Source organism: Dipodomys merriami, unplaced genomic scaffold (assembly GCF_024711535.1).
Source record: "Dipodomys merriami isolate MVZ:Mamm:240054 unplaced genomic scaffold, mDipMer1.0.p SCAF_5, whole genome shotgun sequence".
NCBI lineage: Eukaryota > Metazoa > Chordata > Mammalia > Rodentia > Heteromyidae > Dipodomys > Dipodomys merriami.
Genome location: NW_027206068.1, coordinates 27,257,460 through 27,273,660, shown reverse-complemented (window position 1 = coordinate 27,273,660; position 16,201 = coordinate 27,257,460). Strand labels below are relative to the sequence as shown.

Sequence of the window (16,201 nt, the reverse complement as noted above, 5' to 3'; positions counted from 1 at the left end):
GTGGCAGATCACTAGCCTTGAGCAGGGATACTAGCTCAGGAACAGTACCCAGGACCTGAGTTCAAGCCCCACTATCACCATCAATTAAAAAAAAAAAAAAAAGGCTAAGGCAGGAGGCTCAAAAGTTTGAAGCTGCCGGGCGCTGGTGGCTCACACCTGTAATCCTAGCTACTACAGAGGCTGAGATCTGAGGATCTCGGTTCAAAACCAGCCCAGGCAGGAAAGACCATGAGACTCCTATCTCCAATAAACCACTGGAAGTGATGCTGTAGCTCAAGTGGTAGAGCGCTCGCCTTGAGCTGAAGAGCTGAGGGACAGCACTCAGGCCCAGAGTTCAAGCCCCATGACCGACAAAAAAAAAAAAAAAAAAAAAAGTTTGAGGCTAGCCTGGCATAAATGGGCAGACTCTGTGTCAAAAAAAAAAAAAAAAAAAAAAAAAAAAAAAAAAAAGGTGGGCACCTGTGGCTTACACCTCTAATCCTAACTATTCATAAGGCAGAAACCTAGAAGAGCCAGGTTTGAACCCAAGTTGGGCAGAAAAGTCTGAGACTATTTCTAATTAACCAGCAAAAATTTGGGCTGAAAGCACAGTGCAAGAAGTAGAGTACCAAATCCCTGGCACCACAAAAAATAATTCAAGACCATTTACTCATTTAGGTAGTTCTTCATTCTATTCCTTTTTGACCATTGTTAAGTGTAAATAGCCCTTGAAGTTAAAGAGCTAAACAGACTATATTGCTGGCTAGGAATGTGGCTTAGTTCATGAAGCCCCTGGTTTGATTCCTCAGTACCACATGAACAAAAATAAAATAAAAAATATTCTACTAAAAATAAAGACTATATTGCTGATTTCTTTCTAAAGAAAAACTAATATGATATAGAGTAACTTCATATATAAACAACATACCTTTCTTTTAAGATTCCTGAGAATCCTTGATGAGCACTTACAAACTTTGTGATGCCTACATCAAGTTCAGTGAGGCCATGTTTCATCATGTCTGCAAAACTCTCTGGCTCCTCCTCCTCCTCTTCCCCATCCTCTGAAAGGCCATCTTCCTCTTCCTCTTCTTCCAAATGAGCATCAGAATTCTTTTTTCCTTTCCCCACACTTATAGCTCCTAGTGGCCCAGGTATATTCTCACTGCTGGATCGACAGTCACTCTCCAGCCCATCTTGACTTTTGGTTAGATAGCAATCAGATGAGACCTTCTGTTTCTTTGTTTCCTCAACTGGGGCCTCACTGTCATTATCTTCAACAACAAGGGACCCACGTTTCAGGGACATGCCTGTCACCTCCATCTTTAAGGCTCCAAGAAAACATTTAAGACAATCTTTGAATAAGGGGGAAAAAAGAGTAGGAAGTAACAGTCACTTACAAATAATTTTGTTTCAGCATAGTTAATTCTGTTCAAAGTGTGGTCCCAAGAATCATTTATTAAATTACTTTAATCACTTTTTAGGGATAGAAACCTGGCATATGGGGCTGGGAAGGTGGCTCAGTGGTAGAGCGCTTGCCTTGCATGCATGAAGCCCTGGGTTCAATTCCTCAGCACCACATAAGCAAAGAGAAAAAAGCCGGAAGTGGCGCTGTGGCTCAACTGGTAGAGTGCTAGCCTTGAGCCTAAGAGCTGAGGGACAGTGCCCAGACCCAGAGTTCAGGCCCCATGACCAGACCAACCTTCCCCCAAAAAAGAAAGAAACCTGGCATACGGATCCTGACAGTATGCATCAAGAGCTTTAAGAATATGTATGTACTCTGATCCAAATTACTTATTTTAGGGATTTGTCAAGAAAACAAAAAAAAAAATGCTTCAAGTTTTATCTATATGATATTTTAGTGCTTTACTTTTTTGGCACTCAGGAAATCTAGAGCTTTGTACACCCTAGGCAAACACTCTTACCATATAGCTATATCCCAGACCCTTTCAGAGCTTTGATTTTAGGAAATTAACAGGGAAGCCTGAGTACAAACTGCACAATAAGTAGATATAATTTACTGGAAACTGAGAGAGGCAATTACTTCTAGGGAAGGTCTAGGTGACTAAGCACAGCAATGGGAGGCTTATCATTTGGTGAGTATCAGTCATACCACTATATTTCATATAGTGTATCTTTTCAAAAAACTGATGAATATGGTAGTACATAAATGCACATTTGGTGACATGAAAGCATACTCATGCCACAATTTTAAAAACAAGAGAGCCAGGAACCAGTGGCTCATACCTATAATTCTAGCAACTCAGCGGCTGAGATCTTGAAGAGGTAGGTTCAATGCCAGCCTGGGCAGAAAAATCCTCAAGGCCCCCATCTCCAATTAACCAGCAAAAATCTGGGATAGAAATGGTGGTAGATCATCTTTGTATGAGTCCAGTGGTCGTGGGGTATGGTTTTTATTTTGTTGTTTGGGTTTTTTTTTTCCCCTTCCTGCTCCTGCACCTCCATTTTCAAACGGTTTGTAGCTGATGTTCACTAAGAAACTGAGTACTTGGAACTGTCCCACTGATGGAAGGAACTCCTATCTAAGAAAGTGCATTTCTTCACAGAGCTGTGTCATACCATCCTTTGGCCCTCTGCTGGAAAAGTAGAATCAAGTCTCAATAATGCCTTTTTAATTGTATCCTCTAGTATTATAGACGTAGGACAGTACTGTATCATTCCTCTGTGAATATAAATACCTTGTACCTGCTTTATGATACGTAGTAGTGACTGTGCTTTATCAGAGCTGTTTTTAATGTTACTCAAGAATGTTTTCTTTCCAGATGATGATTGAGAAGTTAATTAAAAAAAAATGGTGCCAGGTACCACAACAGTAACAGAACTTCGCATTTTTCTGGGATTTTGTTTTTTATCTTTTTTTTTCTTTTTATTAATGGATGTGCTGGATGTCCAATTTTGTTCAGATGACTGCAGAACCTGGAAAAGCTGTTGCTGCTATTGATGCATAACATACTGCTATTATTGGTCTTTTTATATAAATATAAATATATATATACATATATTTAATTTGAATTTTTGGAAACTTAGCTGTGCTGTCAACTTTGGAAAAAGTATCCCAGTTTACCGTGTTGAGTTGGCATTGTACAGAAATTAATAGCCATATTGGTCTAGAAATGTTAATTTTAATTTTTTCCATTTGTACAGGGGTAAACGCACTGTATTAAATATGTAAGGTCTTATCTATGTGGATTTGATTACAGAAACTAATAAAGTATTCTCTAAATTAAAAAAAAAAAAGAAATGGTGGTAGAAAACTAGTAGTGAGCAAGTAAGCTGAGCAAGTACGATACTCAAGAGTTCAAGCCCCAGTACTGAAAACAAAAGACAAGGACAATGAAAAATGATTGTATAATAGGTATAAAAAGGGTTAGTTTTATGATGAAAAGTTCTAGATATTGATTGGAAAATAATGTGAATACTATTACTGAGCTGTATACTTGAAATAATAAAGGCAGTAAAATTTGTATTTTAGATACACATATAATTAGTGTGTATGTATGGGGGAGGGGTGGGGCAGGGTCTCACTACATATCTCAGGCTGGCCTCAAACCCAAGGTCTTCCTGACTCATTCTCCTAATAGTTAGGATTATAGGTATGTACCACCATGAACACTAAAAAAGAAACATCAAAAATTGAGTTAAGCACTGGTGGTCTGAGGATTGTGGTTTGAAGTCAGCCTGGGCAGAAAAGTCTGTAAGATTCTTATCTCCAATTAACCACCAGAAAACTGAAGTGGTGTTCTGACTCTAAGTGGTAGAGTGCTAGCTTTGAGCAAAAAAGTTCAGAGACAGCTCCTAAGCCCTGAGTTGGCCAACAATTTAAAAAAAAAAAAAAAAACAAAGAAAAGTCGATGTTAACCAGCCTTGCTTCAAAATAGTGAGCAAATGTCCAACAAGCCGTATTTTCTCAGTACAGAGTAACTCAAAAAAAGAAGTAAACATATGGCAATCTAAATAAATGTATCCAAGTTGACACCAGTGACTCATGCCTTATAATCCTAGCTTCAGGAGGCTAAGATCTGGAGGACTGTGGGTTGGGAGCCAGCCTAGGTAGAAAGTGATGGACTAGAGATGTAGCATATACACACACCTTTATTTGTCCTGAAAGGGAATGCTGGTACATGAAATTCTGATACTATTTTATTCCTACTTTCTAGCAACAAACCTGCTGACACAGAGATTGTCTACATTTGTTATTTCTGGTTTTGCTTTTTTTTTTTTTTTTTTGAAACAAGGACTCATATATAGCCCAAGCTGGCCTTGAACTCAGAATCATTCTACTTCAGCCCCCTCAGCACTGGAATTCCAGGCCTGACACCACACCCAGGCCTGAAAACAGTTATTTTATCACAAAAAAATAAAAATTAGTTGGGTATGGTGGTACATGTCAATAATCTCAGCAGTCAGGAGGCTAGGAAGGAAGTTGTCTAGGTCAAATCAGGGTATATAGTGAGTTGAAGGCCAGATGGATTACACAGCAATACCTTAAAAATAAATAACAATTCAGGAGTCTGATATCTGAAGATTGTAGTTTGAAGCAAAAATCTGTGAGGGGCTGGGAAGGTGGCTCAGTGGTAGAGCGCTTGCCTTGCATGCAAGAGGCCCTGGGTTCGATTCCTCAGCACCACATAAGCAAAAAGCCAGAAGTGGCGCTGTGGCTCAAGTGGTAGAGTGCTAGCCTTGAGCTGAAGAGCTGAGGGACAGCGCCCAGGCCCAGAGTTCAGGCCCCATGACCAGAACCCCCCCCTCAAAAAAAAAAAAAAAGAAAAACCAAAAATCTGTGAGACTCTTACCTCCAATAAACTATCAAAAAAGGCAGAAGTGGTGTGGCTCAAGTGGTAGAGCACTAGCAATGAGCACAAAAGTCCAGGGATAGTATGTGGGCCAAGTTCAAGCCCCAGGACCAGCAATAATAATTATTACTATAATTATAAATTGATAAAAATTAAAAAACCCAGCCAGGCACTGGTGGCTCACAACTGTAACCCTAGCTACTCAGGAGGCTGAGACCTGAGAATCATGGTTCAAAGCCAGATCATGGTTCAGACTTTCCTGGGCAGAAAGTCTGTGAGACCTCATCTCCAATTAACTACCAGAAAACCAAAGTGGCTCAAAGTGGTAGAGCATTAGCCTTAAGCAAGAAGTTCAGGGACAGCACCCAGGCCCTGAATTCAAAGCCCCATGACCCACAATAATAACAATAATAATAATAATTTAAGACCTAACAGATTAACATTTAATTGGCCCATTTTACAATGTATTGAACAAAGTACAACAGACCAAGGCTTACAGAGACTGTGGTCTTACAAAACTGACATCTGAATAGAGCGAAGTCAGAGTTTCAGAAAAACCTGAGACTAGAAATGAACACATGAGCCACATTTTGAAGACTGAGGGGAAGGGTGGAAAAGGAAATGTAGAGGGTGTAGGATAGGCATTCCAACCCATGAAAAAGTAGGGAAGGGGCTGGGAAGGTGGCTCAGTGGTAGAGCGCTTGCCTTGCATGCATGAGGCCCTGGGTTCAATTCCTCAGCACCACATAAGCAAAGAGAAAAAAGCCGGAAGTGGCGCTGTGGCTCAACTGGTAGAGTGCTAGCCTTGAGCTGAAGAGCTGAGGGAAAGTGCCCAGACCCAGAGTTCAGGCCCCACGACCAGACTCAAAAAAAAAAAAAAAAAAAAAAAGAATCTGAAGATGAAACCTAGGGGACCTCAGCCAGAAAAGTCAAAAGGACTCTTATCACCAATTAACCAGCAAAATATTGGACTGGAGGTATGGTTCAAGTGGTACAGACCCAGAGGCAATAGTAACTCTGAGGTCCTGAGTTCAAGACTTGATACTGGCGCGCGCGTGCGCGCGCGCGCACACACACACACACACACACACACGCACGCATGCACGCACGCGCACACGGACGGACACACACACACACACACACGCTAGAAACCTATAATTTTTGCTACTCAAAGCTAGCTTGTACATTAAGGTCCACGAGACTCTTATCTCCAATTAATCACCTAGAAGCCAAAAGTAAAGCTGTGCCTCAAGTGGTAGCGAACCAGCCTTGAGTGAAAAAGGTAAAGTGCAGATCCCTGGTTCTTGAGTTCAAGCCCCAGTACTAGAGCAAAAAACAAAAGCTGGGCATAGTGGTGATGGCAGAGTGCCTGTCATCCCAGCTAGGAAGATTATGGCCTGAGCCTGGCCCTACCTGGAACAGAAGTCCCAGTGCTCAAGTAGTAGAGCACTTTCAAGTACCAGGCCCCAAGTTAAAACCCCATTTCTATGTTAAAAAAAAATATCCAGTCAAATATTAGACAAGGTCTTTTGATATATATATATATATATATATTTATATACACACACACATATATTCACATGTATATACACATGTGTATGTATATATACACATATATTTACACAGAGAAAGAGAGTGTGTGTGTGTGTGTGTGTGTGTGTGTGTGTGTCTGAGCTGGCCTGCAACTAAGGAAACTCCTTCCTCATCCTCGGACCCCTAAGTGCTCCTAGTAAACCAAACTTCTATACTCACAACAGAAATAAAGTTGAGCACTTTTTAAATTTTAATATAACACTGACAACAGTATTTAAAAATTTTTCCTCTGGAATGAACATCTGAAAAAGAGCTAGATTAAGGTTGATCCTATCTCAACCTTCCACAACTTCCATTTTTAAGTACATCTACCCTCCAAGCACTATATCCCAATATGCAAAACCAAATCATGAGCTTACTGAGTCGTTTATTCTATTAATATTGAATATATGTCGTACACTATTGTAGGCATTGGAAAAAAATGGAAAAACTCCCTGCCCTTGAAAAACATATTCTATTTGAGGATATATTCAGATAACAAAATAAGAATCTCAGAACATCAAGCCTCAAAGAAAAAGCAGTGCCAACAGGGCTGAGATTGATGGGGTGGTTTGGGGGGAAAGCCTCTCCAAAGAGGTGACTTCTGAGCAAAAATTTGGAGAGGAATAAGTATCTGTGAAGGAGAGCATCAGGCATCAGGAATGGTCTGTATATTAGATCTGAGGCCGGAGTTATACCTTAGGTATGGGTGAGATCAGCTGGACTATTCTTTCTTTCTTTGGGTGCAAAAGTGTACTTTTCATTAGTGCTCAAATGGTCCAACCTTTAACAAACGATTTAAGTTCAAGTTTATAGTTAGCCATGTTCCTCATAATTGAACAACACAGCCTTTCAATTGTTTTTTCTTCTTTTGCAGTACTGAGATCTGAACTAGAAACAGTGATTTCGACAGATCGCACAATAATCGAGGCATCTCCCTGTTAATGGGGCATACTATTTCACGGGGTGGGGGGTGGGGGGGGAGAGGGCAGAAGGAAACACCCCCCAAGGCCAACCCGCTGGCTTCTAAGCCAGGGAATACAACCAGTCAGGAGTCTAGAGGCCCGGCTGGCACGTAGTAGACTCGCAGCCAGTGCAGAGGTGTGACCAGCAGGACGAAGCACGTGGGCCGGACCTGTAGCAGACGGGCTGGGGGAGTGTGGGGATGCGCAGGGCTCCGGAAAGGCCGCTCTTCAGAGAGGGAGCAGAGCTCAAGAGAGCGTCCGGGGCAGAGCAAAGAGAGGCGGGGGGGGGGGGGGGGGGGGGGTCCGTGCGCGAGCTGACAGCGCCCGGGAGGGACGACAGCGCGAGCGCTGCGCCCCCTAACGACCTCGGGGAGAGGGGAGCCGGAAGCGGGAGCGGCGCCCGCGGGCCGAGGCGCAGGACCTGCGGGCTCCCGCCGCGCTCCCGCGGGCACGGCCGTAATGGAGGCGCCCGGGGCAGAGAGCTGGGCTGGGCGCCTTCCCGAGGCCCGCCCAGATGGGATGCGAGGGCCGGCCGCGGGCTAGCGGCGGGGCCCGAGCGGGGAGGCCGTGCACTTACCCGGAGCCTGGGAGCACGGGCGCGGCGCGGGCAGAGCGGCGAGGAGGCCCGAGCTCGGCTTGCGGTGCTGGACGGCCACTCGGAGGAGGAAGCAACGAGTGCCGGCCTGCATAGGCGGCGCGGGTCGGGAGGGCCGGAGGCGCACGAGAAGATTCGCCCCGCCGCCGGGCTCGCACACGTGCAGCGCAGCGACGCGCGGCCGCTCCTTAGGCCACGCCCCCGGGGCGGAGCCTGCTCGGTGCCGCCGTGGGCCACACCCCCGAGGCAGAGCCTGCTCCTTGCCACTAGGCCCCGCCCACCAGGAGCTGGCTGGAAGAGCCAGGAGGAGGGAGGAGGGAGGAGAGAGGAGGCGGGGAGGGGCGGCGCCAGGTACGCGGGCGCGAGCCTCTCGCAGAGTTACTGGTTGGTCTCACTTGGGCTTCGGCGGGGGTGTAAAAAGTGACTTTGCGGTGCATCGAAGAGTTCTGTAGATCTTTAGGACTTCGAACGCAGCGACTCTCTTATTCGTTGTGTTTAAATAAGCTTCTTCCGCCTACTTGTGGCCCTTCACTGTGATTATGGACGCACACTAACTGCACGGGTTGATGGCTTTTACTGTGACAGTTCCAGCCCTGCGCGTAATAACGTGGTTTTGCTTTTGTGCACGGCTCTTTCTGGTTGCGCTTCATCTCACAGTTAATAATACTGAAAAGGGGCTCTACGGCAGCCGATCCAAAAGCACCATTTCCTGAAGCCTTCCTGCTTGACAGCTCGCCAATAGAATTTGCTTCAAGAACCCTCATCGTGGCTAGTTGATGCATCTGTACAAAACAAAATAAAATTCAGTTCCCTTTTGCTCTTCAAGTAGCACACCAAATCCAAGCCCTTAATAGTTTTTCAAGTTTCAATTCTAAGTGAAAACTAGTGTTATTTCAAAACCTATTTTTGTTTGACTTCTTTTTACTACCTAGGTGTAATGTGGAAATTAGGTCCGCAGACTGATTCTATGTTATCTTTCTCTTAAGATTATTCACCTCAGTAATCTATCTAGAGATTATTCCTGTCCTTTTTAAATTTTTATTCTTTTGAGGGTCTCATTGTTATTTATTCAGGCCGGCCTCAAACTCCTACTGTTTGTTCCTCAAAGTCTTGAATGCTGGGGTTACAATTATGTACTCCAGGTTCCTTTTCTTAATCTTTAGCCCTAGGTGCTGGTGACTCAGGCTTGTAATCTTAGCTACCCAGAAGCCTGAAATCTGAGACTTAAAGTTCGAAGCTAGTACAGACCAAAAACAAAAAAGTCCAGGTGACTATCCAATTATCCAGCAAAAAATGATGCACTAGAGGTATGGCCCAAGAGATAGAGTGCCAGCTGTGACTGGAAAAAGCTGAGCAAGAGTATAAGGTCCTGAGTTCAAGTTCTGCTACCAGCACAAAAACAAAAGTCCATGTACTTGGGCAATGGTTAGTACATAGGTGGACATTCCAATGAACGTAAAAGCAAATATTTTAATCAAAACTATACAGGAATAATCCAATCCCAAACTTTTATTTTTTAGTGGAATAGAATTTGAATTCAGGGCCTATAGCAAGCACTCTACCACTGGAGCCATGCCTCTATTCTTTTTGACTTTGTTATTTTTCTAATACTGTCTCCCTTTGTGCCCAGGCTGGCCTGAACTGTAATGTTTTTTATATCTCCTGAATAGCTGGGATTACAGGCCAGCCTAGAGTCTTACTTTTACTGTACATTAAAAAGTATCTTCTGCAGGGTGCCAGTTGTTCACACCTGTAATCCTAGCTATTTGAGAGGCTGCCTGGGTAGGTAAATTCTCAAAAAAAAAAAAAAAATACCAAAACAACACCAACAACAAAAACCTTTACAACCAATAGCTGGGTACAGTAGAGTATACCTGTCACCCTAAATTACATGGGAAGGTAGACTTGGAGAATGGAGATTCCAGGCCATTCACAGAAGAAAAGTCATTAAGAATCTATCTTTCCCAGGGCTGGGAAGTTGGCTCAGTGGTAGAGCACTTGCCTTGCATGCCTGAGGCCCTGGGTTCGATTCCTAAGCACCACATAAGCAAAAAGAAAAAAAGCTGGAAGTGATGCTGTGGCTCAAGTGGTAGAGCACTAGCCTTGAGCTGAAGAGCTGAGGGACAGCGCTCAGGCCCAGAGTTCAGGCCCCACGACCAGACCCCCCCCCCAAAATATATATATATATATTGGGGCTGGGAAGGTGGCTCAGTGGTAGAGCACTTGCCCTGCATGCATGAGGCCCTGGGTTCGATTCCTCAGCACCACATAAGCAAAAAAAAAAAGAATCCATCTTTCCCTAAGTGTTAGGTGTTGCATATGCACCTGTCATACCAGCTAGCACAGAAAGTCTAAGGTGCTCACTTAAGAGGGCATTGAGACTATATTGCAGCACAAACAAACAAAAAGCACAAAAAAGGGGTTAGGGCATGGCTTAGTACAAGGTTTTGAGTTCAAACTCAGCACTGAAAAAACAAAAACAAGACAAAAAACAAAAAGCAAAACACTTTCAGATCGTGGCCAAACTCCTTGTACATGTAAAGGAAAGACCTTTTATGTTTCCTTTTTTTTTTTCACTATTAGCTGGCTCATGGTCAAAACCTATCCTTGTTACTTTTTACCTAAACTACCTTAGCTGTAGTCCCAGTGAAACATGTACTTTGAGTTTGTTTTCCAGAATGTACAACTGCTTATTGGTTATTGCTTATGGTTAAAAATGATGCAAGAAAATTCAAATCCCTGTCTCCACTGTAACTCTAATAAATATTTAACAATTGAATGTTCTCAACTTTCAAATTCTCTCTATTTGTCTATGTCCATACAACTCTGAATGCACCCAATCTCACCAAATTCTCTCTACTTGGGTATACAGAATATTTTTAACCCTACAACAGCATTATGGATTGCTGTGTCTGTCATACATGATTTCCTTATGATTGTCTGGTGTTCTGTACATTTTAGAAGACTTTTTCCTTCTCTGAAGAAGGGAATTAATTGTTTTCTGAGTGCTCTTGGTCACTCAATACAAATATTTGTCATCAAACCTATGTAATCAATTCTAAAGTATTTATTTCCATATCCAGTTCTTATGCCAAAAAATGAATGTTTTAGAGGTAAAAATTTAGATCAACCTCTTTACTCATTCATTCATTCATTCATTCATTTGTAGTTGAAGATTGAAGCCAGGACTTTGCATGCTAGGCTAGTGTTCTATCAGAGCTTCTCTTCAGCCCTATTTAAAATTGTTTTATACCAGTGTTAAAGCTATTTGTGCGTCAAATTATTCTGTAAAACTTTTGCAAGGTTTCCAGTGAGCCAGCTAGAGACAGGTACCCATCCTTGGCTTCCCCTCACCTGTTTCCACTTTTGCAGTGGCAGTCATTTTACTTCTTCTAACTGATTATGTTGGTGTTTACCACCATCATGCTATTAACACCCTTGCATGCTTTTTTCTTGAGTTTTCACTTTCTGTATTATCTACTGACTTCACTTCATGGAAAATGAGGATTTAATTCTTCCCATCACCCTTCCATCTGCCCAATATAATTATTGGATTTCTCTGAGTTTGTGTTTACTTCATTATAATTAGGTAGTTTAAGTCATTAGGAAATTATGACTTCTTTTTTTGTGTTCAGATTTTTGCTTTTCCTGTAATTAATATTCACTTGTTTTGGCTTATTCTTTCATCACTCAACCAAGCCTAATGATTGTTTAAACCTTTCTAGAGGTTTAGATAGATGAGGTGTTCTATCAGTTTCATCTTTCTGAAGGGGTTTTCCTCCGGCGCTTTCTGGCCCGCATCAATCCATGCTTAGTGGATACTTGTTGAGAAGGCATCTTGCTTCAGTTTTCTCCTATATTTTATCTTCTGTTTCCCACGTGTTCTGTGCAATAGTTTGAACGTCCCCATGAAAATTCATGTTGATATTTAATTCTCATTCTGAGATGTGACAAGGTGGGACCAGAGGGTAGGATGTAGCATAGTGCTTGCCAAGCATGCTTGAGGCCTAGAGTTGGATTTTCAGCATGCCTCACTCTGAAGAAAAGACAGAAACATTTAGAGTGCTTAAGAGGTGTTTGGGTTTTATAAACTCTACCCCTTTGAATGCATTGATCAATAATGCATTAACTGGTTAAATGGAGAGTGTTATGAAATCCATGTCTGTCCTGCCTCTTGGATTAACCCCTTCTTGCCCAATGTGCTGCCTTGGAACTCAGCAGAGTCCCCATCAGAAAGACAGTCTTCACCAGCTCTTGTCTCTTGATGTGGAGGTCTTCTAGCTACCAAAATCATGAGCTGACTAAACCTTTATCATTTTTTACAAATTACCCAGTCAATGACATTCCAGGATAACAATAAAAATGAACACGACCTTCAATAGTAAAAAAGGTAAATGAAAGGCCAATTTTTTCACACTTTTTTTTGAAGCATTTACTGACAAACTCATAAACAGGGCATTTATTCGCATAGTATAATGCCCAACGAACAAAATAAAAATATAGTGAAAGGCCAATTTTAAGGTGTTTTTTTGTGTGTATGTTTGTTTGTTTGTGGATTCTGGGGCTTGAACTCTGGGCCTGGGTGCTGTCCTTCAGCTCTTCAGCTCAAGGCGAGTGCTCTACCACTTGAGCCACAGCACCACTTCCGGTTTTCTGGTGGTTTATTGGAGATGAGTCTCCCAGACTTTTCCGCCTGGCCTGGCTTTGAACCACGATTTTCAGATCTCAGCCTCCTGAGTAGCTACGATTGTAAGAGTGAGTCACCAGCACCTGGCTAATTTTTGAGATATTGAATGTCTAAATGTGTCTTATTATAACCCTACAGACTGATAATTTACTAATCAAGTACGAAAGTCTCACTTTAAATACATTTTTAGATATTTGATGGAATTGCTCTTTTGTTTTCTGTCTTTCCTTTGTTGCTGTTGAAAAATCCAAAATATTCTGATTTTTAAACTTTTTTCCCATATATATTTTTATTGTAAAAATAGTGTACAGAGGGGTTACAGTTACATGAGTAGGGTAATGAATACATTTCTTATTGAGCTTGTTACCTTCTGTGTGTGTGTGTGTGTGTGTGTGTGTGTGTGTGTGTGTGTATAGATATCACATTTTCTTGATGCATTCATCTACTAGAAGTGTCTGGTTTGGTTCCATATCTTAGCTATGGTGAACAATGCTACAATAAACGTGGTTGTGCTAGTAGCTTTGGTATGACCTTGTTTGTAATCATTTGGGTAAATGCCCAAAAGTGGGATTGCTGGGTCATAGGGGAGCTCTATGTGGAGTTTTTTGAGGAACCTCCATACTTCTTTCCAAAGTGGTTGAACAGTTTACACTCCTACCAACAATGCAGTAGGGTTCCCTTTTGGCCACATCCCCTCCAGCATCTGTTGTTACTACATTTCTTGATTATAGTCATTCTAACTGGAGTGAGGTAGAATCTCAATGTTATCTTGATTTACATTTCTTTTATGGCTAAAGAAGATGAGCATTTTTTCACGTGTCTAATGACTATTCTTATTTCCTCTTCAGAGAAGTCTTTCTTTAAGTCTTTAGCTCAGTTATTAATTGGGCAGTTGTTTCTTTGAGGATTTGTTGTTGGGGGATTTATTTTTTGAGTTCTAAGTATATTTTAGATATGAGACCCTTGCCCATTGTATGGCTAGTGAAGATCTTCTGCCAGTCCATGGGCTTTCTATTGATCTTTGCCATGCAGAAGCTCTGTAGTTTCATGCAATCCCATTTGTCCAACCTTTGATTTGTTGTGTTTCTGGGTCTCTATTAAGAAAATTTCGGCCTGTGCTAAGGAACCCTAGAGTTTCTCCTATTTCTTCCTGTAATGTTTTCAGGGTGTTTGCTTTTATTTCGAGGTCCTCGATCCATTTGGAGTTGATTCTGGTGAAGGGATAAATATGGATCTAGCTTTAGGGTTTTTTGTTTGTTTGTTTGTTTGTTCTTGCCAGTCCTGGAGCTTGAACTCAGAACTCAGGGCATGGGCACTGTCTCTGTGTTTCTTTTGCTCAAGGCTAGTACTCTACCACTTGAACCATATTATCACTTCTGTCATTTTCTGTTTATGTGGTACTGAGGAATTGAACTCAGGGCTTCCTGCATTCAAGGCAAGCATATTACCACTAAGCCACATTCCCAGACCTTTAATCCTTTTTAAAATGACTGTTTTTTCTCTTTAGAAGTGTTTATGTTGGCAAGACACTGGCGGTCTGTAATCCTAGCTATTCAGGAGGCTGAGCTCTGAGGATTGTGGTTTGAAACTAGCCCAGGCAGGAAAGTCCATAAGACTCTTATCTCCAGTTAACCACCAGAAAACCAGAAGTGCAGCTGTGGCGCAAAGTGTTAGAGTGCTCGCCTTGACCTGAAAAAGCTCAGGGACAGCACCCATGCCCTGAGTTCAAGCCCACAATGGACAAATAGAAAAAAAAAAGTCTTTTTTTTGGGGGGGGGGCTGGAAGGTGGCTCAGTGGTAGAGTGCTTGTCTTGCATGCATGAAGCCCTGGGTTCTATTCTTCAGCACCACATAAGCAGAAAAAAAAAAGCCAGAAGTGGTGCCGTGGTAGAGCGCTAGCCTTGAGGTGAAGAGCTGAGGGACCACACCCAGGCCCAGAGTTCAGGCTCACAACTGGACCCCCCCCAAAAAAGAAGTCTTTTTTGTACCCAGTGTACTGAAATTTCATACAGTAAATCTTGTAGTGGGTTTTGACCAATTGTGCTAAATTCTCAGTGGCACATTTCAATTTAGAAACTTATCATTTTCATTTTATGGGGAAAATTCTCTTGAATTATTTTGTTGATAGTACTTTCTTATTCAATTCCTGCTTATTTTCTTTATTTTGGAATTATAATTTTTCAAATTTTGGACCTATTGAAGTGATCTTCTAATTTATTATATTTTCTTTTCTATTTTTTTTAATTTTTTTTTTTGGTCCGGTCATTACCACTGAGCCATCTTCCCAGCCCTTCTTTTCTATTTTTATTTATCAATTTGCTTCCCCCCCCTTTTTTTTTGAGGCATTTCTCAACATTTATCTTCCAGCTCTCGGACTTTTCATTTCTGCTGTCATATTTTTTTGTCTCTCTCCGGGTGCTCCTTTTAAAATAGTATCCTTTTTTTGGCAATAGTTTTGGCAATAGCAACATATCTCAGGATATCATTTTGTGTTCTGTGTGTGAGATAACACAGAGGCAGTACAGTGGATAAAAAGGGCATACATACCCTTACATTTTTTTTTCCCTCACAGAATGGTTCTGTCTCCTCTATTTTGTTTTGGTTTCTATTTGTATTGTCAACTCCTTGGGTCCTCTACCTGCCCCTTGTTGCTAAGTATTGGTTCCTCCTCCCTTGACAACCCCTGCAGTAGGAGCTCCCTGGGTAACATGCATTCTCCATGCTAAGTGCTCTTCTTCCATTTAGCTCCCATTGCAAGAATGCAATCAAATCTGGACCCTCCAGGCAAGAAACAGCAAGTCTTCTCTAGGAAGTCTGATCAGCCTTATAGACCTAAACTGAGTTCAGTGGATCAGGCCTGTAATCCCAGCTACATGAAAGGTGTGAATAGGATGATCTTATTCCAAGGCAGCCTGGGCAAAAACTCAAAGAACCTATTCAAAAAAATAACTAAAAGCAAAAAAGGACTGGGGTGTAGCTCAGGTGGTAGAGCAAGCGGCTCTAACTTTAAACCCCAGTACTACCGACAAAACAAAACAAAAGCAACCCAAAGAAATAGGTAGATGTAGGCTGGGAAGGTGGCTCAGTGGTAGAGCGCTTACCTTGCATACATGAGGCCCTGGGTTCGATTCCTCAGCACCACATAAGCAGAAAAAAAGCCGGAAGTGGTGTTGTGGCTCAAGTGGTAGAGCGCTATCCTTGAGCTGAAGACCTGAGGGACAGTGCCCAGGCCGAATTCAGGCCCCACGACCGGACACCCCCCCCCTCCCAAAAAAAGAAATACGTAGATGCTGACATTCTTTGGAAATCTCCCATCTAAACTGTATCAAATAACCTTACTACTAACTAGGCTTCCTACTCAGTAAGCTTGTTCACATTCTCACACTATCTGGATATTATCTACTATGTACATACATGTGTATGTATATCCATAGATATATTATGAAACATATATAATCATATACATATATACATATATAAGATTAAGGTAGAATATAATGGCGTGGTCGAAGGAATATCTTCAAGTGCTATCATTAAGAGATCCAATGAAGCAAGAGGAGCTTTATATAGAGGTCCAGCCACTCTCCCAGGC

The 16,201-nt window shown here is 42.1% G+C and overlaps 1 protein-coding gene across 2 annotated transcripts in view; it reads right to left on the bottom strand.

Annotated features, from left to right (window-relative positions):
* The window catches only part of Pus7 (pseudouridine synthase 7), a 43,354-nt gene extending 35,360 nt beyond the window's left edge, over positions 1–7,994 (bottom strand). For both annotated transcript variants that reach the window (XM_069996271.1, XM_069996272.1), the window contains exons 1-2: positions 7,905–7,994; positions 908–1,331 (exon numbers count right to left, since the gene is read on the bottom strand). In XM_069996271.1, coding sequence (XP_069852372.1) covers positions 908–1,299 — 392 coding nt within the window. In that variant the 5' untranslated portion in view covers positions 1,300–1,331; positions 7,905–7,994. The remainder of the gene's footprint in view (positions 1–907; positions 1,332–7,904) is intronic.
* Positions 7,995–16,201: the final 8,207 nt, after the last annotated feature.